Source organism: Halichoerus grypus, chromosome 1 (assembly GCF_964656455.1).
Source record: "Halichoerus grypus chromosome 1, mHalGry1.hap1.1, whole genome shotgun sequence".
In the NCBI taxonomy this organism is placed as follows: Eukaryota; Metazoa; Chordata; class Mammalia; order Carnivora; family Phocidae; genus Halichoerus; species Halichoerus grypus.
The window spans coordinates 205,378,213-205,405,790 of record NC_135712.1 but is presented as its reverse complement, the minus strand read 5'-3'; the positions used below and the strand labels follow the sequence as shown (position 1 = coordinate 205,405,790).

Sequence of the window (27,578 nt, the reverse complement as noted above, 5' to 3'; positions counted from 1 at the left end):
CGCCGAGGCGCATGCCGCTCCTTCCTACGCTTACCGTGCTGCGTACCAACAAACTAACGAGAAATAAGTGGGATGGGAAGAGCTTTATTAGGCTCGGCTTCCAGATTTGGCCACGCGGGTCCTGCCCGCCCGGAGCCCGGGTTACGGTGCGCCCCCGCCACCCTCCTCGTCGTCGTCGGCCTCCACATCGAGGCCCGGGATACCGCGGATCTGGCGCTGAAGCGCCCCGCCCAGCAGGGGCACGGCCTCCTCCTCTTCCTCCTCCGGGGGCGGCGGTGGTGGTGGGGACGCGGCCCCGGGGGCCGGCTCCGGGGGCACTGGGGGCTGCGCCGGCGCGCCCTCTGCACCCTCCGCGCCCCCTGCCGCTTCGACCAGCGCCCCCTCGTCCAGGGCGCCGCCCTCGGCCTCCTCCTGTTCCTTCTCCTCCTCGGGGCTATCGGTGAACGGGTTCTCACCCTGTGGGGAAGGAGGCGAACACTGAAGGGAGGGAAGGACCCGCGGGGGCCGGAGGCCAGGGGCCGGCGCGCCTCACCTTCAGGTAGCGCTCCAGCTTCTTGCTGATGATTTTGTTGTTGAGGATGCTGCGGGCCACCATGAGCGAGGACTTCTTGGACTGCTCCATCATGAGCTGCAGGCAAGGCAGGTAGGGCTGGAGAGGCCGGTCTGGGCGCCAGAAAGCCCCCCTCCCCCACCCCACTAGATCTGCGGAGCCCTCCCAAACCCCCCTGCCCCGAGCTCAGCCCAGCCAAGCACTCTAACCACGTGGTGAAAGTGTACAAGTGTACCTTGGGTGCAAGCGTAGGGCCACTCTACAAGCACGGAGCCAAGACCTGATCTGATCTTTGCTCGAATGCTCCATTCTTCCACACCATACGTACTGTGTGTAATTGATTAAAGACATACGTCTTTACAGCTGTACAGCAGAAATCTGATGTGCTTACGTAAAAACTACAAACTGAACAAATTAGGAAACCTAAAAGCCAGAGGTGCAACCCATAACAAGAAGCCAACTGCCCATATGCAAGGAACTCTTTAGGATCAACAGGGAGGATATAAGAGCAGGAATACAAATGCCAAACAGTACATTTAAGTGATGTACCTCCTTTTAACCCATAGAATTCCCAGGATGAAGAATTATACCCCAAATGGCAAAAGTGAAGAGAGACCGTTCTACCCTGACGATGACAGGGTCAACTGTTTACTTACTTTCTGGGAAGCAGTCTGATAAAATGTATCAAAAGTAAAAGTGTCTCAAAAATTTGTCTCAGTAATTCTTTACAAGACTCTAGCCTAAGTTTAAGACTTGGAAACATTCATGCACATAGTTGAAGTAGTGAAAAACTGGAAAGCACCTAAAAGTTCTGTGAAGTAGTTAAATAAAACATTCAAAAGAACACCATGCAAATAGGGCTCATCTCTGGGGCTAAATCGGTTAGACGACTGACTTTTCAGTTCAAGTCATGATCTCACAGGGTCTGGTCCTAGGATCAAGCCCCGTGTGGAGTTCTGCACTCAGCGGGGAGTCTCCCTCTCCCTCTGCCCCTCCCCACCGCTTGTGTGCCCTCTCTCTCTCTCAAATAAATAAAATCTTATAAAAAAAATAGGGCTTAGGGCGCCTGGGTGGCTCAGTTGGTTAAGCGACTGCCTTCGGCTCAGGTCATGATCCTGGAGTCCCTGGATCGAGTCCCGCATCGGGCTCCCTGCTCAGCGGGGAGTCTGCTTCTCCCTCTGACCCTCCCCCCTCTCATGTACTCGCTCTCTCTCATTCTCTCTCTCTCAAATAAATAAAAATCTTTAAAAAAAAAAAAATAGGGCTCATCTCCTCCTGTGTGCTGAGAAAGGTGTGTGATGGGCCAGTTTGCATAACATGCCAGAGCCTTTTTGTCTGGAAGGATTTACATGGAAATGCTAAGTGGTTTCCTCAATGGTTTAAGTACAGGCAAATCTCACTTTCATCATTATGAAGATAATGTATGTGTAAAGCCATAAGCTGAAAGAAGATGATAAAAGCCATTTTTGTTGGCATGGGGGAACCCACCCCCAGGAACCCTACTGCTGCACCCCAGCCAACTCTTTACACCATCCTCTCACTTGCTGTTTCGATTCCCTTTTCCCACATTCACCTTTCTTTCTTTACTCATTTTCTCTACTATTTGGGGAAAATATGGATAGCCCTCATGCATGATCAAAATCAAACAAGTTAAAGATGCACAATTAGGATGCTAGGTCAGACCATTTCCTCTGCACCTCCTTACTTGCCAACACATGATCCTCCTCCCTTGTAGGCATAGAGATGGACACACAACTCCCAAGGGAAGCCCACTTACATGGTTTCAAGATTTTTGCTACAAGGACCAAACACCACCAGAATAAACTTAAATACTTCCATGTTGGTGCTACCCAACAGGTTCCCCAAAGTGATGGTACCTCAGTACTCTGCAAAAAAGTTGTATTAAGTTATAGTACGTCGGCTTCCTGCACCTGTATTAAAACAATGTACTTATCCTTTTGCCTCCTCAGCAGCATCAGGTGTTACTACTGTTGGATACTTTTGTGGTTGAAGGAAAGAAAAAAGAAGGATGAGGCCTCTTGTGGCATTTCCCGCCCACCAGTGAATGTGAGTGATCTAATACACACATGGGGCCACCTGCCCAGCATTCTAGGAGGTCATCTTCTCCACGACCTCTGGGTTTCCTGGCTTGCTCAGGAAGGCTTTCTGTAACCTTAAGGTAAACAATCTTCTAAATTTTGCTCTTTTATTTTTCACATTATTTCTGGAATTTAATATATGGTGGGAGGTTAGGGGTCCAGCTTTTTGTCCCAGAAATTAATGAGATAAACAATTGTTTCTCCATTAAATTGACATATGGGTCTATAATAATCCCTTCTCCACAAATCTGAAATCCAGAGGAAGAGTTTTCTCCTAAGCTCCATTGTGTATGTATGTATATACGTATGTATATATTTGTAAGATTTTATTTACTTATTGGTCAGAGAGAGAGCGAGCACAAGCAGAGGGAGAAGCAGGCTCCCCGCTGAGCAAGGAGCCTGATGTGGGACTCGATCCCGGGACCTTGGGATCATAACCTGAGCCGAAGGCAGCCACTTAACTGACTGAGCCACCCACGCGTCCCTCCATTGTGTTTTTATACCATCTTTATTTATCCCACTTACATAAGTCATTTGAGGCATTATTGATGGCTCAACTACAAGTCATTTTCCCAGGTCCCACTAGGGATGTTAGTGATCATTACCATGTAGCTGTTCTGAAATCCAAAAACTAATTTGAAAACATCTGGCCCTAGAGTTTCAGATAAGGAACCTGTACTGACTTTGACAATTACTAAGTTCCAAAACATACTGACATCTTTCATTAGACTCTATTCTGGTTCCACTGCTTTATTACTATGCCAGTATCATTTTTTGTTTTTAATTGCAGTGGCTTTGAAAAAATTTATATCTGCTAAACCAACTCCCTGAACTCAATTACCACCGTTTCTATAATTTTCTTGACTGTTGGGGCGCCTGGGTGGCTCAGTTGGTTAAGCAGATATCTGCCTTCGGCTCAGGTCATGATCCCAGGGTCCTGGGATCGAGCCCCACATCAGGCTCCCTGCTCAGTGGGAAGCCTGCTTCTCCCTCTCCCACTCTCCCTGCTTGTGTTCCCTCTCTCGCTGTGTCTCTCTCTGTCAAATAAATAAGTACAATCTTAAAAAAAATTTTTTTCTTGGCTGTTGTTAGACTTAATTCTACAACATAAACTTTAAACCAATTTCATCCAGTCCCCCTCACCAGAATATGACTGGAATCCCATGAACTGTCCACATTAATATGGGGCAATGTAGTGTTTGTTTTGTTCTGCTATTAAACCTCCTATGAAGAACACCATTATTCCTCTATTCATTGAATTCTTATTTCCTATCCTTGGCGTTTCTTCTTAAATCTACATTCTTAGTTATTTTATACACTTTGTGGTTACTGTGAGTAGATTTTTCCCCATTTTCATTTTTAACTGGGTATTACCAGAATGGAGAAAGGCTATTACTTTCTGGTATTATCTTGAATTCCACTCCTTTATTACATTCTGTTAATTCAAAGACCATTTTGTTGGAATCATTCAGCTTTTCTAAGAATATAATCACGTTATTTGCATATAAAGTTTTCATTTCCAGCATTTCATACTGATACTGTTGCTAATTTCTTACTGAACCATCCTTGTATTCCAGAAACAAACTTTACTTATAGTGTAGTACACAGTTGAATCACTACCAGATTGGTAATTACTAATATTATACTTAACACTTTTATTCTTTAATAATAAACTAATCTACAGTTTCATTTTGGCATTATCCTTATCAGATTTTTGGAATTAGGTTTAAAAATCTTGCTAAAAACACATCAGAGGATAGACTTCCAGCATGACAACTTGAGAAGCTACGTGAACCTACTCCCTAGTGAAACCGATGAAGACTATAGAACAACACAACCCTTTAAAGTCAAAGGAAAAGGTCCTAAGGACATACAGCAAATGAAGAAACACTGAGTAATGAAAAGCTACCAGGCCCAGGTTTTACCAAGGGACAGGCCTTAAAACAGTGAGCTCCCAAATCTCTTCCCAAAGGAACTTACTTTATTCACAAGTGTGTAAGGAAGTTCAAGACAGAGGGCTCTCTCAAAACAGTGGAGGGTGTGGGGAAAAGCAATTAAAAGGAGACCGGTAGATTTGATACTAATATAAGCTAAACCATCAGCTGTCCCCGTTACCAGAGAGAACCAATAAAACAGCTAAGAAGAGCCTCCAGGGCTCAGAACTCTCAATGACCTCAAAAATAATCGGTATAAAAGAGCCTGGATTTATTTAATTGGATCAGATTGGAGAGCAATTTAATGCCTCAAGGCATTGCTGAAAACAACACAGCAATCAACCAACAATTTGTGTAGTTTATAATAGTTAAGTTTAGTCTGGGAAAGAAAAAAAGAGAACCCTGTCAGTCAAAAACCACTGTTATCCCAGGGTGGCTGTGCACTTGCCCACGGCTTCCTCCTCCAAGGCACCCTAGCAAAGGCTTCACATTGTGGGGATGAGAGAGCCTTCAAAAAATAATTTGACTAGACAAATAAGTACAATAACTGAAATGAAAAATTCACTAGATGGGCTTAATGGTAGATTTGAACTGGCAGAAGAATTAGAGAATCTATAGATTGGTAGAGCTATGATCTGAAAAACAGAGAACAAAGGAAGAAATATATTCTCAGACAACCTTGGGACACCAGTAGATGAACCAACACATGCATAATGGAAACACCGGAAGAAGAGGAACAAGAAGCAGAAAAAAATATATGAAGAAAAAAATGCACGCAAACTTGATAAATCTGGTGAAAAACTTTAATCTAGACATCCAACAAGCTCATCAAACTCCAAGTAGAATAAATACAAAGAGATCCACAAGAAGAGTCATCATAATAAAAATGCTGAAAGCTGAAGACAAGGGAAAAATGTTGAAAGCAGCAAAAGAAAAATGAATTATCACTTAAAAGGGAAACCCAATAAGGTTAAAGGTTGGCTTCTCATGAGAAACAATGCCAGAAAGCAGCAAAATAACGTATTTAAAATGTTCAAAGAAAAAAAGTGTCAACCAAGACTCCTATGCCCAGCAAAGCTATCTTTTCAAAAATAAAGGTGAAATAAAGACATTCCACAATCAAGAACACCTGAGAGAGTCTGCTGCCATCAGACCTTGTAAGAAATACCAAAGGAAGTTCATCAGGCTGAAAGCAAGTGACTCCAGACAGTAATGCGAATCCACGTGAAAGACCAATAAAAATAATTATAAAAGAAACTATAAACGTGTAATTCTTTGCTTGTCTTCTCAACTGACTGAAAAGAAGTACAAAGCAATATATACACACACAGAGACACACAGACACACTTGTACTGTCTGGCCTATAACATATAGAAATATAACAAGTTTAACAATAATGGCACAAAGAAAGTGGGGGGACTAAAGCTGTATTGAACTAATAAGGAAGTGACTACAGATGGTAACTTAAATCCACAGGTAAAACTCAAATGAAGAGAACCAAAAATGAGAAATAAGAAGGCTAATATAACAAAAACTAGAAATGTGTAATTGCTCTCATTTCTTCTGTAAGCTTCCTTAAAAGACATAAAATTACATAAAGTAGTCATGATACTGTATTATACTATTGCCTTTGTGTTACTGGGATTATAACATACAGATAAAATACTACGTACAACAGTAATAACACAACAACCTTCTATGTAGAGAGAACTATATAGGAGTAACTCAATCCCACTGAAATTAAGTTATTATATCTGAAAAAGATTCTGAGAAGTTAATATGTATAAGGCCTAGAGAAACCACTCAGAAAATGATGCCCCCCCCAAAGAATGTAGCACACAAAAAAAATCATTAAGGAAATTAAAATGTTACACTAAAAAATAAAAAAAAAACAAAAAACCAGTAAAGGGGGAATAGAACAAGAGATGTAAATCTGATAATCTCAGTAGTAACATTAAATGTGAATGGATTAAGCAATCTAATCAAAAGATAGTCAAACTGGATTAAAAAAGAGATGGAATCAAAAGATCCAAATTAAAAGAGCTAAAACTTATAAAATTCTTATGAGAAACACAAGGATAAATCTTTGTGACCCTGGATTTAACAATGGATTCTTAGCCATGACACCCCAAGCACAAGCCAACAAAATAAATAACTGGTCTTCGTCAAAATGAAACTTTTGTGCTATAGACACATCAAGGTGAGAAATCAACCCACAGATTGGGAGAAAATGTTTGTAAAGTGTAGGTCTGATAAAGGATTTGTATCTAGAATATATAAAAAAACCTCTTTTTTAAAGATTTTATTTATTTATTTATTTATTTATTTAAGAGAGCACAGGAGTGAGAGTGGGGGAGAGGGGGAAGAGAAAGAGGGATAGGGAGAGAATCTCAAGCTGACTCGCACTGAGTGCGGAGCCCAACATGGGGGGGGCTTGATCTCATGACCCTGAGATCATGACCTGAGCTGAAACCAGACCAGGAGTCGGACATTTAACCAAGTGAGCCAGCCAGGCGCCCCTAGAATATATAAAAAACTCTTTAACTCAAGAAGACCATACAATTAATAAACACAGGATCTGAATAGACATTCTCCAACTTCCAAGGACATAGACAAATGGCCAACAAACCCATTAAAAGATGCTCAACATCACTGTCATTAGGGAAATCCAAATAAAAAATAGGGGTGCCTGGGTGGCTCAGTTCGTTAAGCATCTGCCTTCAGTTCGGGTCGTGATCCCAGAGTCCTGGAATCAAGCCCCACGTCGGGTTTCCTGCTAGGTGGGGAGTCTGCTTCTCTCTCTCCTCTGCCCCTCCCCACCGCTCATTCTCTCTTTCAAATAAATAAGATCTTTAAAAAATAAATAAATAAACAGTGGATACCACTTCACACCCACTAGGAGGGTTAGAATCAGAAAGTCCTATAATCAGTGCTAGAGAGGTGTGGAGAAATCAGAACCCGCACACTACTGCTGATGGGAATATAAAATGGTGCAGCCACTCTGGAAAACATCCAGCTGTTCCTCAAGAAGTTAAAGAGTTACTATTGGACCTAGACATTCTGCTCTTAGATATGTACCCAAGAGAAATAAAAACATATGCCCACACAAAAACTTGTACACAAATGTTCAAATGCTTGTAATAGCATAATTCATAATAGCCAAAAGGTGAAAACAATCCAAATGCCCAAATTAATGAATTGATAGACCAAATGTGGTATATCTATGCAAGAGAATATGATTAGGCCATACGAAGGAATGAAGTTCTGACACATGCTACCTGGATACACCCTGAAAACATTATGTTGAGTGGAAGAAGCTGATCACAGAAGACCACGTATTACATGACTCCATATACGTGAAATGCCCAGAATGAGCAAATATACAGAGACAGACAATAGGTTAGTGGTTGCTTAAGGCCAGGGAAACATGGCAGGGGGGTTAGGGAGCGATAGCTAAAAGGCACATGATAAATTTATCTTTTCTTTCTGAGGTGATAAAAATGTTCTATAACTGGGCGCCTGGGTGGCTCAGTCGTTAAACGTCTGCCTTCGGCTCAGGTCATGATCCCGGGGTCCTGGGATCGAGGCCCGCATCGGGCTCCCTGCTCAGCAGGAAGCCTGCTTCTCCCTCTCCCACTCCCCCTGCTTGTGTTCCTTCTCTCGCTGTGTCTCTCTCTGTCAAATAAATAAATAAAATCTTTAAAAAAAAAAAAATGTTTTATAACTGATTGTGCTGATGGCTGCACAACTGTAATATACTAAAAACCACTGCACTATGGAGCTTAAATGGGTGAATTGTATGCTATATGAATTATATCTCAATAAAGCTGTGACCAAAAATAATAATTAGAAGCTTTCCATTCATTCCTACAGTCTGGAATCTCTAAAAATACAGTATTTAAATTATACTCAAATCTCTATAAATCAACAATGTCTAGTGCTAATTTCTAAGTATCTTCCGTCTTTCCCCACCCTTCTGTACCCCTTTATTAGCAGCTATGGCTTTTTCTTTTTTTTAAACTTCTAAGATCAATTTGAGTTTATGTTTTACTGGCTATCACTCATTTCACCTAGATTTCCCACATTTTAATATCATGCACTGCAGTCTGCTCTCTTCCAACAGCCTTATCAGATCCCAGTTCCAGAACCTGGTGTTGGCAAGATCCCCACAGGATCTCCTCCACCACCTACCCCCATCCTACTGTTGAGAATCAGTGCAGCAAGAAAGACCAGAGATGAATTTGATGGCCGTGGAAAAACGTTGAGAAATGCTATTTCCTATGCTCCCCCTGGCTGCCATCATATGTACATAAATCCCCTCTGCCTCCTCCAGGGTGGTGGCAGTCAAGCCTCTCCTGGCCCAGACCTGGTCCTGGAACTCTCAAGCTCTCTCCCTATTGCACAGCAGCGCCCCCCCCCCCGCCAGCCCCCCCCCCCCCCGAGCAGACCTCTAACAGCCACCTTCAGCCCAGCAGGTCACCCCCTCAATCAAAAAACACCTCCTCTGGCTTATGTGCTAGGCACTGAGGATACAGTGGAAAACAAGACTGAATTTGTTCACTTTCTTGCCAGACTCACCCCTTTCCCTGTACCATATCCCTACCCCGTTATCTTAGCAGCAGCTCTGTCTACCTAGTTACCCAAGCCAGAAGCCCGAGACATCCCAGACTCCTGTTCACTTCCTTAAACAGTCCTTCTGCCCAGCCTTTCTCATCACTCCCAAAATGGAGTATCCCAAGATACTCCTGTATCTTGGTACTGCAGCAGTTCCTCGTGTGCCCCCCACCGCCCCCCCGTCCGTCTCCCTCCACACCAGGTGCCACACCAACTCTAATCCTATTAGTGCCGGACTTAAAAACTGCTGCCTATAGGAGTGAGCCCAGCCCCTCAGCCCAGCCCTCATGAACCCCTCCTCCAGCAACACGCACAATGTACACTTCCTCTTGGGTTTCTGAATCTCTTCTGGCTTGTGGCCCCTATGCACACGGAGGTCCCCATATCCCATAGCCTTAAAGGTCCAGCTCTAACAGCAGAGTCCCTGTTCCCCTCCCCTCTCCCTGCAGCTGCACTGATTACACTGCCAGAAAAGTCTACATCTGCCTGCCCCGCCACATCTCCTGCAGTTCCTCACGGGCAAGCAGAGGTTATAACCCCAGGACCTCCCCACAAGTCCACCCACAGGACGGCGGAAGGGCACTGGTGGCCACTCACCCTGCGGTTGCGGTTGTGATCCATGGTCTTGAGGTGCTTCTGGATGATCCCAAACTGCATGGGAATGAAGAGGTCACAGGCTGCACAGTGGGCTGCCTCCACCTTCTTCACAAAATGCTCCATGGCAATTTCTGCAGAGGGGAGAAGGAGGGTCACCACCGGCTCCAGGTGCCTGAGACAGACCCAGCAGTTTAGGGAAAACACCAGACCAGCTCCTCACCTCGCCCTGCCATTTCCACGTGGGCCTGAGGCTGTTCTCACTGACCCTCCCTGGGGGAACAGAGGGGTGTTGTGACCCCACTCTGAGAACCAGAGGAGGGCAGGCTGAGTCTCTGCCTGGTTGGAGTGGGATGGAACCTCCTCACCTTGGGTTAGATCCTGGTCTCTGTAGATCTGCTGAATCAGACCATCAAGGTCCTCCACGGTTTTCCGGAGTTCCTCTGTCTTCTTGGTCTTATTGGTGACATACTCCTGCCGAAGATACCAAGGAGATACCAAGGTTTGTGCGGGCTGCTCTATGTTCCAAGGGGTCTGAGAAGCTAAGAGCAGCCGTCCTGCTGCTCCAAGGCTCACCTGCAGAAAGTCGGCTGTCTGCTTGGGGAGCTTGGTGCCTACGTATTTAAAGTGCTCCTTGTGGAACTTGCTATCAAGGTGGCTGGCCATCTCCTCCTCGTAGAAGGTCCGGTATTTGCAGAGAGAACACACAAACTGAATCCTGCCACAGGAAAGAAATGAGGGGCTGAGGCCTCGAGGGTCCCAGGGAGCAGTGCTGCCGCCTCACCCAACCCAGCTGCGAGCCCTGAAACAGGCCTTGCTCACGGGCCTCTGAAGTGCGGTCCCAGCAGGGGGACAGGCTGGGACCAGTGGGGTCGGGAGTAGAAAGGGACAGAAAGTCTGCAGGCTGCAGTTACTGCAACGTGGGGGGGCAGGGGAGGAGCTCTTCCTTCCCAGACAGGAGGCTGAAACCCGAGGCAGCAGCTGCTGCAACAGGCAAGGAGTCGCTGGAAGGCTGCCGGTGGGCCTCTCTACCAAGGCTGGGCACGAGCGTGTGCACTTGGCCCAGCTGGGGACCGGAAGGAAGGATGCCCTGGCGTGAGCCAGGTGGCCCTGAGGTGCAGACTGGAGTACGCAGTCCCGAGGCAGGGCCCGAAAAGGTGCTGCATCTTCCTTCTGGGTCTGGGGGACTGAAAGGCCCAGCCCATCCTCTGCTCAGAATGCTTGGGGGTGGTGTCGGGAGGGATGGGAGGCAAGCAGGCCTGGGCTCCTGCTGCCTCATCTTCCTCTTCCAAGAAGAGACCAGTCTGAGCTGGAAGGAGGACGCCCGCCTGGCCTGCCAGAGGGCAGCCTGGAGTCACCTGAGCGAGGTGCTCTGTCTGGGCCTGGTGTCCACAGCAGAAGCCCGGGGTCTGGGGCCTGGGCTGGAGCAGGCCGCCGTGGCAAGGGGCGGAGGAGGCCAGCCGCCACCGAGGCCTCGGGGCGGGTCCCTACCTCTGCCGGACGTCCTTATCTGGGCCACGGGGTCAGCTTTGTCTGGAGAGCCCAGGGGCCGGGCGCCGGCGAGGCTGAGGAAGGTCCAGCAAGAGCAAGAGTCTGAGGCGGAGGAGGAGGCAAGCGCCAGTGCGGGAGCCCTGAGGGCAGACAGACCCGACCAAGGGGCGTGAAGGCCTCAGCCGCAGACAGGCCCGGCCTGACAGGGCCGGCGGGCAGGGCAGAGGGCAGGCCCGAGGCTGCCACAGCCCACAGGTGCTGCCATCTCTCCTGGGCGCGACGGCGGCCTCTTGGCAGCTAGCTGGGGTGGCACAGGCGCCTTGGACCTTGAGTCTCTGATGAGCTGGCCCCCTCCCGCAGGGGCATCAGGCCCCCAGTGCACCTCGGGGCTCGTGCGCCGAGTGACCTAGCGCTGGAGCTTCTGGGCAACGGTGCCGAGCAGTGTCGGGTCTCAGGTCAAAGACGCTAGCGGTCGCCAGGCGGCCGCAGTGGGGCAGGGAACGAGTCAGGCCTTGGGAGCTGGGCCTGGCGGGAAGCAGGGTCCATGCACGGCCGAGCAGGTGGCAGCTCCCGAGGGAGGCCAGAGGGCGGCGAGGCGGCAGAGCTATGGCCCTGCTCTCCAGGCGGCAGCCCCAGAGTGAGGCAGAGGCAAAGGAGTGGAGGGAAGCCGGTTACCTTTCCACCATGCGGTCTCGCTGCCGCTTTTTCTGCTTGTCCTGGCTCTTCTTGCCTGCCTGCAACTTGCGCTTGATCTGGCCACTATCATCCTGGGTGCTCAGGGCCCCTGTAGAAATAGAGGAGTACAGTCACTGGCTTGGTTCCACCAGGTCAGGGCAGGCCCTGGGGCCTCCGGCTGGATAACCCGCCTTCTACTCCAGACAGTCCATTCTGAGAACAGCCGTTCGAACAAGGACTCCGGCCATGAGCAGGGCTGGGCACCCTGGGCTGGGCAGGGAACCATTTTTGGCCTAGGTCCCGAAGAGGGGAGGACACAGGCTGACCCCACCGCTCTCCAGAACACCCATACTCTGCAGAGGGCCACAGGGAGGCTGGAAGGCAAACAGAAGCTGTCTCGGTGGGGACACTGGCACAAGTTCAGAGGGGCCAGGTAGCGGGATGCAGGGAGGCCACGGCTGAGGCCTAAGTGCAGCCCCCAGAGGTAAAGACCCGAAAGCTCACAGGGCTCAGCCCACCCCCCCACGGCGCACCGCGGCAACAGTGGGCTGAGGCTGGATTTACTGTTAGGTACCTGCTGGCGCTCATCACTCAGGTAGGGGGACACGGACTCCCAACAGGGGCTGGAGAGGCGCTAAGGGAGAGGACACGCAAACCAGAGCCGTAAAAACTGCACTGAAGGTCCCAGCTCAGATACCAGCCACTGAGGACTTGGAACTGTGCACTACTGAAGGACCGAGGGCAGGGAGTATGCCTGAGGTTCCCCCCAACTCTTTTGCTTGCTGCCCCCACCGGAAGATAAAACCAATGCCGTCCACATTTCTGTCACAACCCTGCCCTCGGCTGGATCCCTCCAACTGTGAGCGCCTGGAAGAGTCTCCCCGGCATCCAGGCCACTCAGAAGACTCACCCTTTTCTGCATCCTCTTTGCTTTCTTCTTTGCCTTCTTCTTTTCCCTCTTCGTCTTCTCCTTCCTAGGACACCATTTCAAAAACCCCATGTTAAAGCGTGTACAGTTGTTTATAATGGCTCTGAATGACAAGGCCCTGCTAAGTGCCAGGCACTAAGCCAAAAGCCTCACAACCCCGCAGCAGCCCTTGCACAGAGGGGCTCATTCTACCGTTTCCTGGTAAAGAAGCCCGGCCTCCGGCTGGACGGCCTGCTTACAGCCTGTGCTCTCTCCACCAGACCTCCACCTCCCTTGTGCTGTTCACACGTGCATGATCAGGATGGCCTGTGGCCCCCGTGGAGAGCCCTGCTCTGAGGCACAGGGGCTCAGCCAGCCCGCTCTTCACAGGCCCCACCTGCTGACAATGCACAGAGCCCAGCCACTTACTGCTCTGGAGCCCTTCTCCACAGCCTCGGTGCCTTCAGTGCCCTCTGCGGCCTCCCCCTCAGTGCCCTCATCTGAAAAGTATGAAGAGACAAACTCAGCCCAGGAGCCCCACAGGGTGGGGGGGCAGGGAGCAGCAGGCCAGTGCCCAGCTCACCGTTGTCTGAATCACTGTTGTCTGAGCAGTCCGTCCGGGTGGCTTTGCTGTCTGGCTCATCGGGACTGCCACACTGCTTTCTCTTCTTCTTCTTGGTCTGGGTTGGAAAGAGGGAGCTGGGTCAGGGCAGGTGGCTCCATGCTCCTCGCTCCTCGCTCCACCCAGTCAGGGGCCGGGAGGGATGGCCTCCTCCACTCACCCGGAAGTCGGCCGTGGTCCAGGTCTTCCAGGTCCGCCTCATCTGCTTCATGCCATTGCCAAACCCGAAGCCAAAGCGGGAGCCACCTGGGAAGGTGCCCCCGCCACGCATGCCCTGGAACATGCTGTACTCGGGGATGATGTTCTGGGAGAAGAGGGAGGGCAGCCGGGAGGCACCAGGCATGCACTGGCCCCGGGCCCCCATGGGGTCTTCCCACATGCGCCCATAGCCCGAGGCCATCGGCCGGCCACTCCTGGAGTCCCGGGCCCAGCCCTGAGCCCGTGGGCCAAAGGTGTCGCCGCCACGCATGCGGAACTGGTCGCGGTAGGCATCGTATTGGCCCTCGTAGGCCATTTCCATCTCGGGGTCAAGTTCGCCATAGTCGTAGCCTGACCGGTATAGGTCGCGCTCGCTCAGAATGGCCCTCGAGTCACAGGCCTCATAGGAATCATATCTGCAGAAGCAGGTGGCAAGCATCAGGGATGCCCTCAGGTCCCATTACCCTTGGGTGGAGCCTACTGTTTCTGCCTTTCCCCAAAGCTCCCTGTCCTGGGGACAGGAAGTCCTACTCCAGCACCTACGCCACCCTGTCAGAGAGGCTCAATGTTCAGGAATGCCAATAAGAAGGCCTCTCAGGAGCCTCTGCACCAGCTAGGGGACCCAAAGAAAAACTGACAACGGGATGGAGTAGGTCTCAGATAGGGGCAGAGACACCCTGCAGCCCTTAGCCCTTTGGAAGCATGTACATATTTGTGGTAGCCACAATGCCCAAGGCTATTCCTAGGGGGCAGAACCAAGCACCCCAGCGTCCTGTGGTATGCGGCAGTCAGGCACACAAATACTTGTCCAAAAGGACCGATGATGCCCATGGGAAACACTGTGCTGGTCTCATCCCTTTTGGCTGAGGGAACTTCCAATCCTCCAAAGGCCCTCACCATCCAAAAGGAGAAGGGAGACAAAGTGGAGAGTGTTTCCCAGGAAAGTCACTGTGATTCTGCCAAGGGACTAGAGAAAAAGCTCTATCACATCAACCTTGTGGGATCAAACCCTCCACAGCAACTGGGAAGGCAGGCCAAACCTCCCTCCTGGGAGAAAGAGAATGCCACAGAAAGCTCTTCTAACAGTGGGTGCAGCCCACATACCCCAGTCCCTAACCCCACACATCTCACAGGCACAGAGGCCCCTCCGGCAAACCTGGGCAGCCAAGAAGTGCCAGCAGCTGTGGCAGAAGCAGCCAGCACTACCCAGTTGTCAGCCCTCCCTCACCCCTGCTCCCCAGTTCTAGGCTGTAGCAAGGAAGTCCACGGGCAGCTGGCACCAGCAGCGACAGGGTCCACACAGCCACTGAGCCAAAAGCCAAGCCCCTTCTGCCTTAAGCAGCCTCAGCTCCAAGCACAGTGGCTGCCAAGCACAAGGGCATGGGGTATGTCTGGGGATCCCCCCCACCCTTTTTGCGTGCTACAGAGCCAATGCGTGCAAGTCCCTTTGGCAGCCTCTGCCCCCAGTGGCCCTGGGGCCTCACCCGAACCCACCAGTGCCTGGCTCGACCCCTCCTTACTCTCTGCTCTCCTCCCATCTGTCAGCTGGAGCCATTAGGATACTCCATGCCAACATGTGCCCTCCTCACTGAAGCCTCTCACTAGGGTACAAGGACCTCTGAGCCAGCACCAGTTTAGAAAGTGAGAGACAAACACAGCATGATGCTGCGGAATAGGGCACATCTAGGAGGCAGGCCCAGTTCCACCACCTACTCCTGGGTGCCTTCAGGCAAGGAGTGTGACCTCTTGTGTTTCAAGAATGAGGATGACAACAGTTCCTCACAAAGGCACTTTTGAGGCCCAACAGGCACACCTTTGTCAGGCTCAGAAGAGTGGCCTGGAAGTATCCACATCTGCTCTGTCTCTTATGTGGGGACAGCCCAGCTCGCTGTGGTCAGCCCCAAAGGCTCACCGCCCTGCTTCATGCCCAGCCCAATCTGTCCTGCCCTGACACCATGTGGGATACAAAGTCTCATGAGAACTCCAAATGGCTGTCTCCAGATGGAGGGGCCACTTCACACTCCGGTCCTGAGGGAAGCTGGCCCAGTCGGGGCTCGTTCCTCCCCCTACAGGCTGGGGGAGAGACTGGCCACCAGGCAATTGCAAAGGGCAGGGAGGGGGCCTGGGCCGGAGAAGGGAAGCACAGCAGACCCTGAGCAGTCTCTGGGAGCCCCAGCAGTAAAGCAATGAGACAGGAAGGCAACACAGGAGGCGGGTCAGAGAGGGAGGTGCAGGCAGGCAGCAGGCGCCCCGGCAGAGCCACAGCCCTGGGCAGACAGCTACTCACCTTTCTCCGCCTGAGCCGTACACGCCTCCTTGTATCATGTCTGTCTCCAAGTGTGGCACCAGATCTAAGCGCTGGTTAATTCTGGACAAAACGGAATCGGCACTGGCGCTACCCGCAGCACTAGGGTTTGCATTTGTGTCAGAGTTAGGCATTTCCCAAGAGTTTGAAGTGGCCATACCATACCCATAGTTGGTGGTGTTATCCTGGCCATAGCCGTAGCCATAGCCATAGTTCTCGTAGCCTGCAAGGAGGAAGACAGAGACGGACAGAGATGGCAGGGATAGGGAGAGGATAGGCAGACAGAGACAGACAGAGAGACAAGGACATCTTCTGTCACAGAGACAAGCTGGGGACCCTAGCCACCCGAGGCTGGGTGGGTCTGGCCATTCTGCTGGGTGGGTCCCAGCCCAGGACCTCCTGTGAAAGAGTAGCTGGCCCCGGGGCCCCCAAAGGCACCTCCCGATACACTCTGGGCAAGCTGGGCAGTGTCAGAAACACACAACCAGTTCAATCCCAAGGGAGAGGAGAGCAATCATGGGAATACTTGCCTCTGTTTGTCCCAGAGTTCCAAGTTCCATAGCCTACAAAAAGGAAAAGCGCAATTACATCTACAATTGACTATAATACAACAAAAGCTTAATTCAGGCACAGAGACGATGATTCCCAGTATCTGACTGGTGACAGAAGAATGAACCTCCCCTGAGAAGCCTTGAGCTTAAGAGCACTCCATAAACAAGCCAGGTCACCCTGTGCCCTGGTGTCTGAACTTCCGTGGCTCTGACCGTCTGCTACTTCCAGAGCCTCCCCTTGCCAACACCGCCAGCTGAGGAATCTGGCTCTCATACTCCTCCCTTGAGGAGCCAAAATTAGATTATCCCCACTTCCTGCTAAGCACCAGTCAGAGGAAGAGGAGAATGGTTTCTGGTGCCTCACACAGACTACGCTGTACAAGAAGTTCAGCACAGAGCCCACATCCACCATGAAAATCATGTCACTCAAATCACCCAAAAAAAGCCATATGGAACAGAGAAATGGACTATCCTAGTCCCCCAAGTATATGCCTTAACAGGGAGGGCCACCAAGCCCTTGAATCTCGAGTGTGCTATGCTGAAACACATTAGCAGAGGTAAGGACAAGACAATTCCCAGCTTGAGAAATGCTATTGACAGAATAATCTGGATTATAAACTAAATATGCTCTGGATTTTATCACAGCACACAAGAAAAATTCATCCCTTCAGAAACATAAAGCCAATGAGAACTGACAAAGTGCAAAGCCAAGTGGGAATTCCAAGTCAAGCAAACATGGTTCCTGCCCAAGGGAGTCCACCAGAACTTTCCCAGTGTCTCTGGTGAGACTCCAGAGTTGTCTCCTACTCCCTATTATCTCTACCCTGCAGACAGACAAGACATGCTCATCCCAGGGCAGGGACCAAAGCTCTGAGATGGCAGCGTGAGGAATGACAGAGTCCAGTCACAGGAGAGCAAGAGTGTATAAACTTGAAAAGAGGGACAGGGGCAGGCTGAGGTAGGTCCTACAGTTGGGTTCCTCCTTAATCCAGTGCATAAACAGAACGGGGAGGTGTCAGAAACCAGCAAAGAACCCCAGATGACCGTTATGTTTAATGCACCTTGGGCTCCAGAGAGCTCACAAAGCAAAAATCCTCTTGGTTGGGGAAGTCAAAGCAGAGGCTTCTCATTCATTCCTTTATTTAACAACTATCGTCATGAGCACACAGAGCAGTGGCTGGCAGTGCTGGGCAGCCCAGAGCACTGTCTGTTAAAGGAGACTCTTCTTCTTTTTTCTTTTCTTTTTTTTTTTAAAGATTTTATTTAACTGACAGAGACACAGCAAGAGAGGGAACACAAGCAGGGGGAGCGGGAGAGGGAGGAGCAGGCTTCCTGCTGACCAGGGAGCCCGATGCGGGGCTCGATCCCAGGGCCCTGGAATCATGACCTGAGCCGAAGGCAGACGCTTAACGACTGAGCCACCCGGGTGCCCCTAAAGGAGACACTTCTAACTAGAAAGCAGCAAGGGACAGCCGGCAGCAGGAAATCACATACGAGACGAGTGGCAAAAGAGGAGTTCTGACAGGCAAGAAGAGAGGCTGCAAGAGGCAACCAAGGAATCATACACACTTAGCCCCAGCAACTAACAAGAGCCTGGTCACATGGTGTTTGCACCAGGAACAGTGGACACGGGCTATTCAAAAGGAGACAGGACTGGGAAGCAAAGGCAGACCCACTGGGACTCTGCTTATGAGGCCTGTGTATGGTCCTCCAGGGCTTTAGCTGCTGAAAATCTGCCAGAACAGAGCAAGGAAGTACAAGGAAAGGAAGCAGGAATGGACGCTAAACTGTAAACACAAGGACAGACAAGTGGACAGGTAGGTGATGGCCCTGTGACAGACAGGACTCAGAAAGCACTCTCCACGTGCTAGTTGCTATGCCCAGAGCAACTCAGACTCCCTGAAGGAGGCTTCTCAGCCAGGTCCCTTCAAAGGGGAAACCTTTATCTACATTATGAGGCCTAGGGAGTCCCCAAGACCTGCCCCTTCCAAAAGAACGTCAGAGCTCACTTCCACCTCCAGAGGAGGATGAGACCAGTGTTGACATAGGAAATTTTAGGGACATAATTTTTTTTTAAGATTTTATTTATTTATTTGACACAGAGAGAGAGAGAGAGAGAACAAGCAGGGGTAGTGGGAGAGGCAGAAGCAGCCTCCCTGCTGAGCAGGAAGCCCGATGCAGGGCTTGATCCCAGTACCCTGGGATCATGACCTGAGCCGAAGGCAGACACTTAACCAACTAAGCCACCCAGGCGCCCTGGGATGTAATTTTTTTTAGCAAGAGAAAAACAAACAGAAGAAAAGTAGATGTTCACAGTAAGCAACACTTATAGAACAAAAGTATAAAACAATGTAAATGTTCAACTTCAAGGAAGTTATAGCCTACCTTCTCAGTGACATACCTCATACAGGCATCAAAAAAGAATCCATTAAGCCTTATGTAGTACAAGGAAATGCTTCTAACAGTAAGCAAATCAAGCAGGATACACAATTCTATCCACCTATAAATTATTCAACTACTTAGAACAGGAATGCGGATGAAAGTATTAAAATGGTGGGATCGCAGTTGACTATTTTCCAAAATGTAATTAATTAATTAATTTATTAATTTATTTTTTAAAGATTTTATTTATTTGATAGAGAGAGACACAGCGAGAGAGGGAACACAAGCAGGGGGAGCAGGAGAGGGAGAAGCAGGCTTCCCGCGGAGCAGGGAGCCCGATGCGGGGCTCGATCCCAGGACCCTGGGATCATGCCCTGAGCCGAAGGCAGACGCTTAACGACTGAGCCACCCAGGCGCCCCCAAAATGTAATTTAAATATTGTTATACTGCTCTTGCAATTTAAGCCAGAAGAAAATATAAAACCATTTTTATTCTTTCACACAATTGCCTACATAAAAAACCTATACGAATTACAAAAATAAGTGAGCTTAGCAAGGTTTATTACAAGGTCGATATATAAAAATCAACCCAATTTCTCCAAATTAGCAATGAACAACTGGAAACTAAAGTTTTTAAAAATACCATTTACCTTGGCACTAAAAATATGAAATACTTAGGTACAGATATAACAAACTATGTGCAGGATCTGTGTTTTGAAAACTACAAAACACTAATGAAAGAAATCAAAGATCTAAATAAATCAAATGACATTGTATTCATGGATTGGCACACTTAATGTCGTTAGCATGTTAATTCTCCCAAACGAATCTATAGATTCAAGGCCATTGGACTCAAAATCTCAGCAGGAATTCTTACAGAAATTGGCAAACTGATTCTAAAATTTATATGCAAAAAGAAAAGAACTAAAATATCCAAGTCAATTCTGGAAAAAGAATAAAACTGGAGGACTTGAATTAACTGATTTCATGACTCATTATGTAGTAATCAAGACGGACTGGTACTGGAGGAAATTCAGATACACAGATGACCAGAACAGAATTTGAGTCCAGAAACAGACCCACACATATAGGTTCAATTGATTTTCAACGAAGTTAAAAAAGAATCTTGACCTACACTGTATACCTTGTAGAAATACTAACTAAAAATAGATTACAGAACAGATGGAAAACATAAAACTAGGAAGCACCTAAAAGAAAACTCAGAAGACAATCTTGGTGACCTTGGGTTAGGCAAAAATTTCCTTCTTTCTTTCCTTTTTCATAAAGATTTTATTTATTTATTTACCTGAGAGAGAAAGAGAGAGAGAGAGAGAGTGAGCGACCAAGCACACACAAGCAGGGGGAGTGGCAAAGGGAGAGGGAGAAGCAGGCTCTCCGCCGAGCAGGGGGTCTGACATGGGGGCTCAATCCCAGGACCCTGGGATCTTGCCAGGAGCCAAAGGCAGACGCTTAACCTACTGAGCCACCCAGGCACCCCTAGGCAAAAATTTCTTAGATGCGACCCCCAAATCACCATATATTAAAGAGAAGACTGATAAATAGGACTTCATTGGCAGTATCGTAGCCAATGAGGTTTATCCAAGGCCCAATTATTGCTGATTGAAAGACACTACTGACAAGAGAATAGACAAGCCACAGACTGGGAGAAAAGATTTGCAAATGGTGCATCTGCTAAAATGCTCGTACCGAGACTATGTAAACCAGAGGGAAAAGAATTCAAAAAAGCTGTGCAATCTGGGACTACTGTTTGATTAAAAGGGGTGAGGCAGATAGGGCAAGATACGGAAGCCATACACACCAAGTTTCTCCTCATTTAGGAAACACCTGATACCTCCTTACTCAATTTCGAAACATTTTAAGTCTCCTTCTCCCCCTGGGACTGGCTGCTAATACTTCAGGGAGTTTATGTCCATGTATTCAGTGACTTTTGAGGCAGTGTCACAATGTAGGTTCAGTGTCTCCCCAGATCCTAGTAGTACAACAAGCTACCCACCTCAGCAAGCAAAGCATTATCTTTATTAATTCCAAAGAGGGCTCCTTCTCAGACATCTATGGTCACAGACCACAGGAAGTCCAGCATTTATTGGCAGTTAGGGGTTGCCAGAGCATACCAAGAGAACATCTACGGATTCTGTTGAGTGGCTATTTCTGAATTAGAGATTTAGTATGTCTGATGACTGAGAAATTGATTGGACATTTTCCTTCAACCCTGTGTGAGGAGCCCGCTGGCTTGAGATGGTCTGACTGTCTCTAAAACCCCTGCTAGATTCAGACAGGCAGCTTCTCTTTCATACAGGTCCCACACACTACCCTGAAGCTAAACTGATGGCTAGGTTTCTGATCAGACCAATCCTTTGGACTTTGATTGGCTACTCTCCTTCCCAGGCCCTCAAGGGGATTTTGTGAAGCCAGACCTTTGTCACAGACCATATGCACTTCTAACAACATGTTACAGGGTCAAAGGAACCAATCATTTACAGCTCCAAGAACTCCAGCTTACTCCGTAAGCAGACATCTTTCCCATTACTGCCTCCAAGGGAAGCACTAGCTATTCTAACAGCCCACCACACTGTTTTACACAAGACTGCATTTGGACAAGCAAGACAGTGAGAGCAGAATCAACGGCAACTGAGAAGACACGAGGCTGCTCTGCCACTAGAAGGCAGAGCAGTCACCCTCTGGTTCCCAAGGGCCCACACTTACCATAATCACAGGTGGGCTGAGCGCTTGTGTCTGAGTATGTCGACTGCAAAGTGGTTTCAGATCCCTGGACAAAGCCTAAATATATGCACAGTGTGGTTAATTTCCCAAAACAAGCCACATGGAGATAACCTAAGACTACCCTTCAGTGTAGACTGGCTGGCAGGCCACCGCCCGCCCCCACAGTGGAAAGCCTCCAAACACTCTAGCTTCTCAACACTTTAATTATACCTCCAGAACATATTAGCTAATGAAAAGGCAGGCTATATTTAACTTGCTACACCAGAAGAACTGGATAAAAATGTTCAGACATTTTAAACCAGTATTCAGTTTCGATAAATGAGTGCCCAAATTATTCAGTTAAATGAGGAAAATACTTATTTATCAAATGACCAAAAGGTGAGCTGCCTCCAATTCAAACAAGGATGGGGGTTGGTTCTGAACAATGTTAAGGCAAATATTACCCCTTCCCTTCCCCCAGATCTGAAACCAAAACTGCTCTGTATTTTTTAGTTTTCCCATTAAAAAATGTGTATAAAATGCAATTACTTGGGGTGAGCATGTTTTTACCGAACAATGTTATGCAGAGTATGCATATTATTTCCTACTTTCTCAACTTTTTTTTTTTTTAAGATTTTATTTATATGCCAGAGTGTGTGTGTACAAGCAAGGGGAGCATCAGAGGGAGAGGGAGAAGCAGGCTCCCTGCTGAGCAAGGAGCCCGACTCGGGGCTCCATCCCAGGACCTGAGGATTATGACCTGAGCCGAAGGCAGACACTCAACTGACTACTGAGCCACCCAGGTGTCCCCCAAACTATTTCTTGACTTAAGATGAATTAGTACTAAATAAGGAAAACTTGAACCTCTATCAGAAACTATTGCTCTTAAATGACGAATCCTGACACTATCTTTAAAATTACATTTACAAACATTATTTTTAAAAGATTTACCCTTAGCACTGGAACTACGATGGCTACCATAAGAGGCAATATTTGCCTATTCTCATCAGAGCCAATTCATGACCTAAAAATTAAAGCTAGTACCTTTAATAGCCCCCCCCTTTTTTTTCTTTTTTACAACGAAAGCATACACCAAGTGCCTCCCCTGGAGTAGGCAGTTACATGTTGACAGTCTCTCTAGCTCATCTTTTAGGACCATAGCAACAAAGATGACCACAACAAAAGCCAACACTGAACAAGTGTTTCCCCTGCAGGGTGCTAAGAGCCTTATCTGCATTATTTTATTTCATCCTCATCGCAGCCAACAAAGGGAACAGGGCCAAGATCCCTTACCCTGCAGTTCCCAAGTCCAAAAAGTCTGAAAACCAAGTGTTCTCCTCATATGTGGTGCCAACAGTCATTGTGGGACAAAACTGACCTGTGAGGACAATTACAATTTTTCTTTACCCAACCTAGTATAGAAAAAATGCATTTAATTACAGGGTGCTGCCCCAGACCCCAGTGGGGGTGTTGTGGAATGTCCTTCTCTCAAGCTAGAATTCCAAAATATACCCAGCTCCAAGGGTTTCAAGTAAAGATCAGTGGACCCACACTTTATCTTTACTTCCCAGAGAAGGGAATTGAGACTTGGTGCTGGGGAAGGAGAAAGGCAAAAGTATCCACGCTAACCTTTTTTTACCTTCCCTAATTAAGGAGGGTAAGTTACAATGGATTCCCTCCAGGGACCGAGGACCTTCCCAAGATGCCTACCTCCTAAACAATGTCCACAAGAAACACTGAAAGCATGTTTTGGACGGTTCACTTGTGGAGAAGCCCCACAGTGTAAAAATTAATACCCTACACCTACCTTCTCCACTGTTTGTTTAACTAGCTTCCGGAAACCTGTCTGTTCAGCAATATAGCCACCAGCAAAATGGTTCCAGACTTCAGGTAACATGGTTTAAACATACTGCAGCTGGAGCTGGAACCATCACACCCTGATAGGAATACTAACTGGAACATAGTATGAAAGCTGCAGAGCAAAGCATCTATGTCTATTCAAGGGAGAGGGGCCCTCCTTCTTCCCTGGGAAAAAGGAAACATAATCCCCCAAACCTTCAGAGGTCAATGGCAACCTCCGCTCTAGTTCTGTCCTCCCCATGTTAACATCTTTTTGCACAGTACTGTCTCCAGAGCGGGATCTTCTTTAGCAAGTTATGCTTCAATTATGAATAAATTCTTATCTGGCTTGTAAACCCTTCTCTTCTTGGTTTGATTTACCACCCTGAACAGCTCTGGGTGAAAAAATAAAATAAGTGTTTGGCCCTAGAAAGCTAAGGGTCAGACCATGGATTTATGATAATTACACACCATAATCCCTCCCTCCCTCTTGGTTAGACTGTGACACCTTTTTCACTCAAAAATACACAAAGCTGGGGCGCCTGGGTGGCTCAGTCGTTAAGCGTCTGCCTTCAGCTCAGGTCATGATCCCAGGGTCCTGGGATTGAGCCCCGCATTGGGCTCCCTGCTCGGCAGGAAGCCTGCTTCTCCCTCTCCTGCTCCCCCTGCTTGTGTTCCCTCTCTCGCTGTGTCTCTCTCTATCAAATAAATAAATAAAATCTTTAAAAAAAAAAATACACAAAGCTGGGGCGCCGGGTGGCTCAGTTGTTAAGCGTCTGCCTTCCGCTCGGGTCATGATCCCAGGGTCCTGGGATGGAGCCCCGCATCGGGCTCCCTGCTCAGTGGGAAGCCTGCTTCTCCCTCTCCCTCTGCCTGCTACTTGTGTTCCCTCTCTCGCTGTCTCTCTCTGTCAAATAAATAAATAAAATCTTTAAAAAAAAATACACAAAGCTTCTCAATTTTATTCCTTTCCTTCTTTTTTTGAAAGGGGATTCTTTGAAGAAATGACAGAAAGTGATAAAAACTAGAGGACAACTGGAATGAGGTTAGATTGACTCCAACCTCTACCATCTGGTGGTAACCAGCCTCCCAGATGGCCTCTACTGATTATTGCTTCCTAAAATTGCTGTCCCTTCCCAAACTAATACAGGTTGCCAGTGTAACCAGTAAGATTGCAGAAATGACTGAGCAGGACTTTCAAGGCTTCTGCCTTGCTCTCTTTTAGATCATTCACTCTGGGGGCAACCAGCCACCATGTTGTAAGGACCCTCTAACAGGCCTGTGGAGAGGCCCACATGGTGAGGAACCAACAGCTAGCATCAACTCGCCAGCCATGTGAGTTTGAGTCATCCTGGAGGTGGATCCTTTAGTCCCGATCAAGCCTGCAGATGCCTACAGTCCCAAGTGACAACCAAAATGTAACCCGAGAGATCCCAAGCCAGAACCATTCAGCTAAACCCCTTACACACTCCCAACACAAACTGTGTGAAATCAATGTTCTTTTATTTTTAAGATTTTATTTATTTGACGGAGAGAGACACAGCGAGAGAGGGAACACAAGCAGGGGGAGTGGGAGAGGGAGAAGCAGGCTTCCTGCTGAGCAGGGAGCCCTATGGGGGCTCGATCCCAGGATCCTGGCATCATGACCTGAGCTGAAGGCAGACGCTTAACGACTGAGCCACCCAGGCACCCCGAAATCAATGTTCTTATAAAAGGTTTGGTAGTGTTTGAAGGCCTGATTTTAGATTTTTCTGTCCTATTTTTCCATTGCTCCCATCGTTCCCCTCAGTGCCAGAGAGGGGAAGTACACGTAAAGTAACTAGGTTCAAAAGCTGGACAAGTTATCAAAAAGATAAATTATTTTAATCACCTCCTATGCTTGAAAATAATGGTAACATTTGCTTCAAGGCCTCCAGACTCCTTCTTAAAGGCAAAGAAATTGTTTGAAATGTGACTTAAAATGTTTTTTTACTTTAGTGGTCTGCTTCTTAAAAGGGAAAGACTCACATTATAAAGCTGCTATGGTTTTTAGTTGATCAAGATCAAGGAAAAAGTAATCATTATCTCATTACCTTGGTTCCCTCAGTGAGCCAAGAATTAAAGCCTACAAGATCTGGAGTTGAAATTCAGACCTGGCCGTTAGTGACCTCCCTAACTCTAGTCTCCTTGTCTATAAATCTAAATGCTCCATTATTAAGCTACTTCACAGCACCCAACCATTCATCTTCTGTTTTTTTTTTAGCAGTCCTGTCTCTAAAAACCAACAAACCGTCTTCGAGTTCTTGGTAAGACTTGGTGAAAAGGATTACATCTCAATTCCAGAGATGGCAGCAACAACCCTACTGACTTTTCTCCTGAACCAGGAAAGCCACACAAAGGCTGGGGCAAGGCTGTCCAACCTTGGAACTACTGATATTCCCGGCTGGATAATTTACTGTGGTGGGGGCCGCCCTGTGCATTATAGGATGGTTAGCAGCATTCCTGGCCTCTATCCACTGAATGATGGTAACAACTCCACTCCCAGATATGACAACCAGAAACACTGCAAACAATGCCAAATGTACTGGAGGGTGGGGGCAGGAGGGCAGAATCACCCCTGGTTGAGAACCACTGGGCTAAGGGATGGTTGCTTGAAAAACGAGGGTTCTTGCGAAGCTCCTCAGCTGGGGGCCAGAGGAGGGACCCCTGGCACTACTTCTTCGCTGAGGCTAACATAAAACAGCCTACGGAACAGCACCAGAGGAGGATCCAGTATCATTGTCAGTCCCGAACATTCCAAGGAGAATGCAGGTTACCCAGCAACCATACTTGCTCGAGCCTAATACCCCCGTCGAAGGGGAGGCCTAGTCTATGGCTCCCGGCTGAGAAGCTTCATGTGTTACTGCCAAGGCAAACCCGGGCGGCCTTTCAGATTCCCCCGGATAATTCACAACCGTCCGAGCATAGCCCAGGGCCCCCTCTCCGATCTCCTCATCCACCCTTCCCTCTTTGCTCAAATCCCACTGGCCTCGCTAGCTGATCTCCTAACAAGCCAAGCGGCTTCTGCTCCTGGGTCTTCATGCCGACGGCACCGCGGGCCAGATATCCTTAACTCCCTCACTCCATTCAGGCCTCTGCTCAAACGTCACCTCTTTACGTTGACCCCAACCACCCCCACCCCACCCCCGCAAACGAGAAAGCCCCTCGGCTTACTGCGCGCGGAGGATATCCTACATCCATTGGTTTTCCTGTTAAGGTCCGCCCATAAGCTGCTTGAGGATTTCCTGTCAATTTCCCAGGGCCTGTTGAGCACCTGACGCGATGACTCTGACAGATGGTGAATGAATTAATGGAAAAGCCGGCCATTCCTCTCAAGGCTCAGGCTCAGCCTCAGCCCCCTGGGCCCAAGGTTCCCTCGCTCATCGCCCTGGGGCCTGGCGCCTCTCCCAGCCTGGGGCAGGCAAAGGGGCTGGGGGGTGCGTAGCTGCGGCATTTTGCAGGGAAACTGTGCGGGGTAGGCTGCGGCAATGGCGACGGCAGCCCAGCCCGCTGCCCGATCTGAAGGGTTAAGGCCTGAGGAAGGGCGACCTGAGGTCCCTAGATCCGAGGAGACCGGACCTAGGCCGGAGGTGAGGGGCTCAGAGAACGCAGACGCTCAAGCCGGGGCCTTCGGACAGGCGACAAAGGCCAAGACCTTGGGCGGCCGGGAGCCGGACGCGAGGCCCGGAGCACAAAGAACTGAGGCGCCAAGGCGTGAGCGGGGCGAACCTGAGGCGACGGACCCGCGGCGCCATTTTGTGACCGCAGAGAGGGCAGCGTCCAGGCCCCTGGGGAGGTGCGGGCGAGCGCGGTGCGGCTCTGGCACGTCCCTGTCCCTCCCCACCCGAAGCCCGACCCCAACCCTGCGGGCCCACCTGTATAGCTCATGGCAGCAGCGAACACTGCACCGGAGGACTCAGGCAGCTGTCCCACACGTCCGACGCCGGGATAGCGGCGACAATCCCGAGTCCCTTCTAAGACGACCGAACCCTACCTCCCGGCCCCATTGGCTCGCGTCGGACTCTGGATTTACTCCTATTGGATGAGAGGGCTGTCTATCCCAGCCCACCCTCATGTCA

The 27,578-nt window shown here is 48.8% G+C and overlaps 1 protein-coding gene and 1 long non-coding RNA gene across 4 annotated transcripts; one reads left to right on the top strand and one right to left on the bottom strand.

Moving 5' to 3' along the window:
* Positions 1–68: 68 nt before the first annotated feature.
* Positions 69–27,578, bottom strand: AKAP8L (A-kinase anchoring protein 8 like). Of its 3 annotated transcripts, XM_036089144.2 has the most exons (15): positions 27,375–27,562; positions 21,646–21,720; positions 16,520–16,552; positions 16,155–16,212; positions 15,972–16,052; positions 13,647–14,100; positions 13,448–13,544; positions 13,294–13,364; positions 12,868–12,931; positions 11,958–12,066; positions 10,368–10,509; positions 10,160–10,265; positions 9,795–9,925; positions 533–628; positions 69–456 (listed from the first exon to the last, which is right to left on the bottom strand). In XM_036089144.2, the coding sequence occupies exons 1-15, from the start codon at positions 27,385–27,387 to the stop codon at positions 142–144; spliced, it is 1,845 nt and encodes a 614-aa protein (XP_035945037.1). In that variant the 5' UTR covers positions 27,388–27,562; the 3' UTR covers positions 69–141. The 3 variants fall into 3 exon arrangements, with proteins under 3 accessions (XP_035945037.1, XP_035945036.1, XP_077910481.1); XM_036089143.2 differs by having other exon boundaries at positions 15,972–16,212; positions 27,375–27,558; XM_078054355.1 differs by lacking the exons at positions 69–456; positions 533–628 and adding an exon at positions 10,015–10,064 and having other exon boundaries at positions 9,831–9,925; positions 15,972–16,212; positions 27,375–27,578.
* On the top strand, positions 533–5,919 carry LOC144378949 (uncharacterized). Its single transcript, XR_013440891.1, has 3 exons — positions 533–643; positions 2,521–2,729; positions 4,360–5,919. It is a non-coding gene; the product is annotated as an uncharacterized LOC144378949 (long non-coding RNA).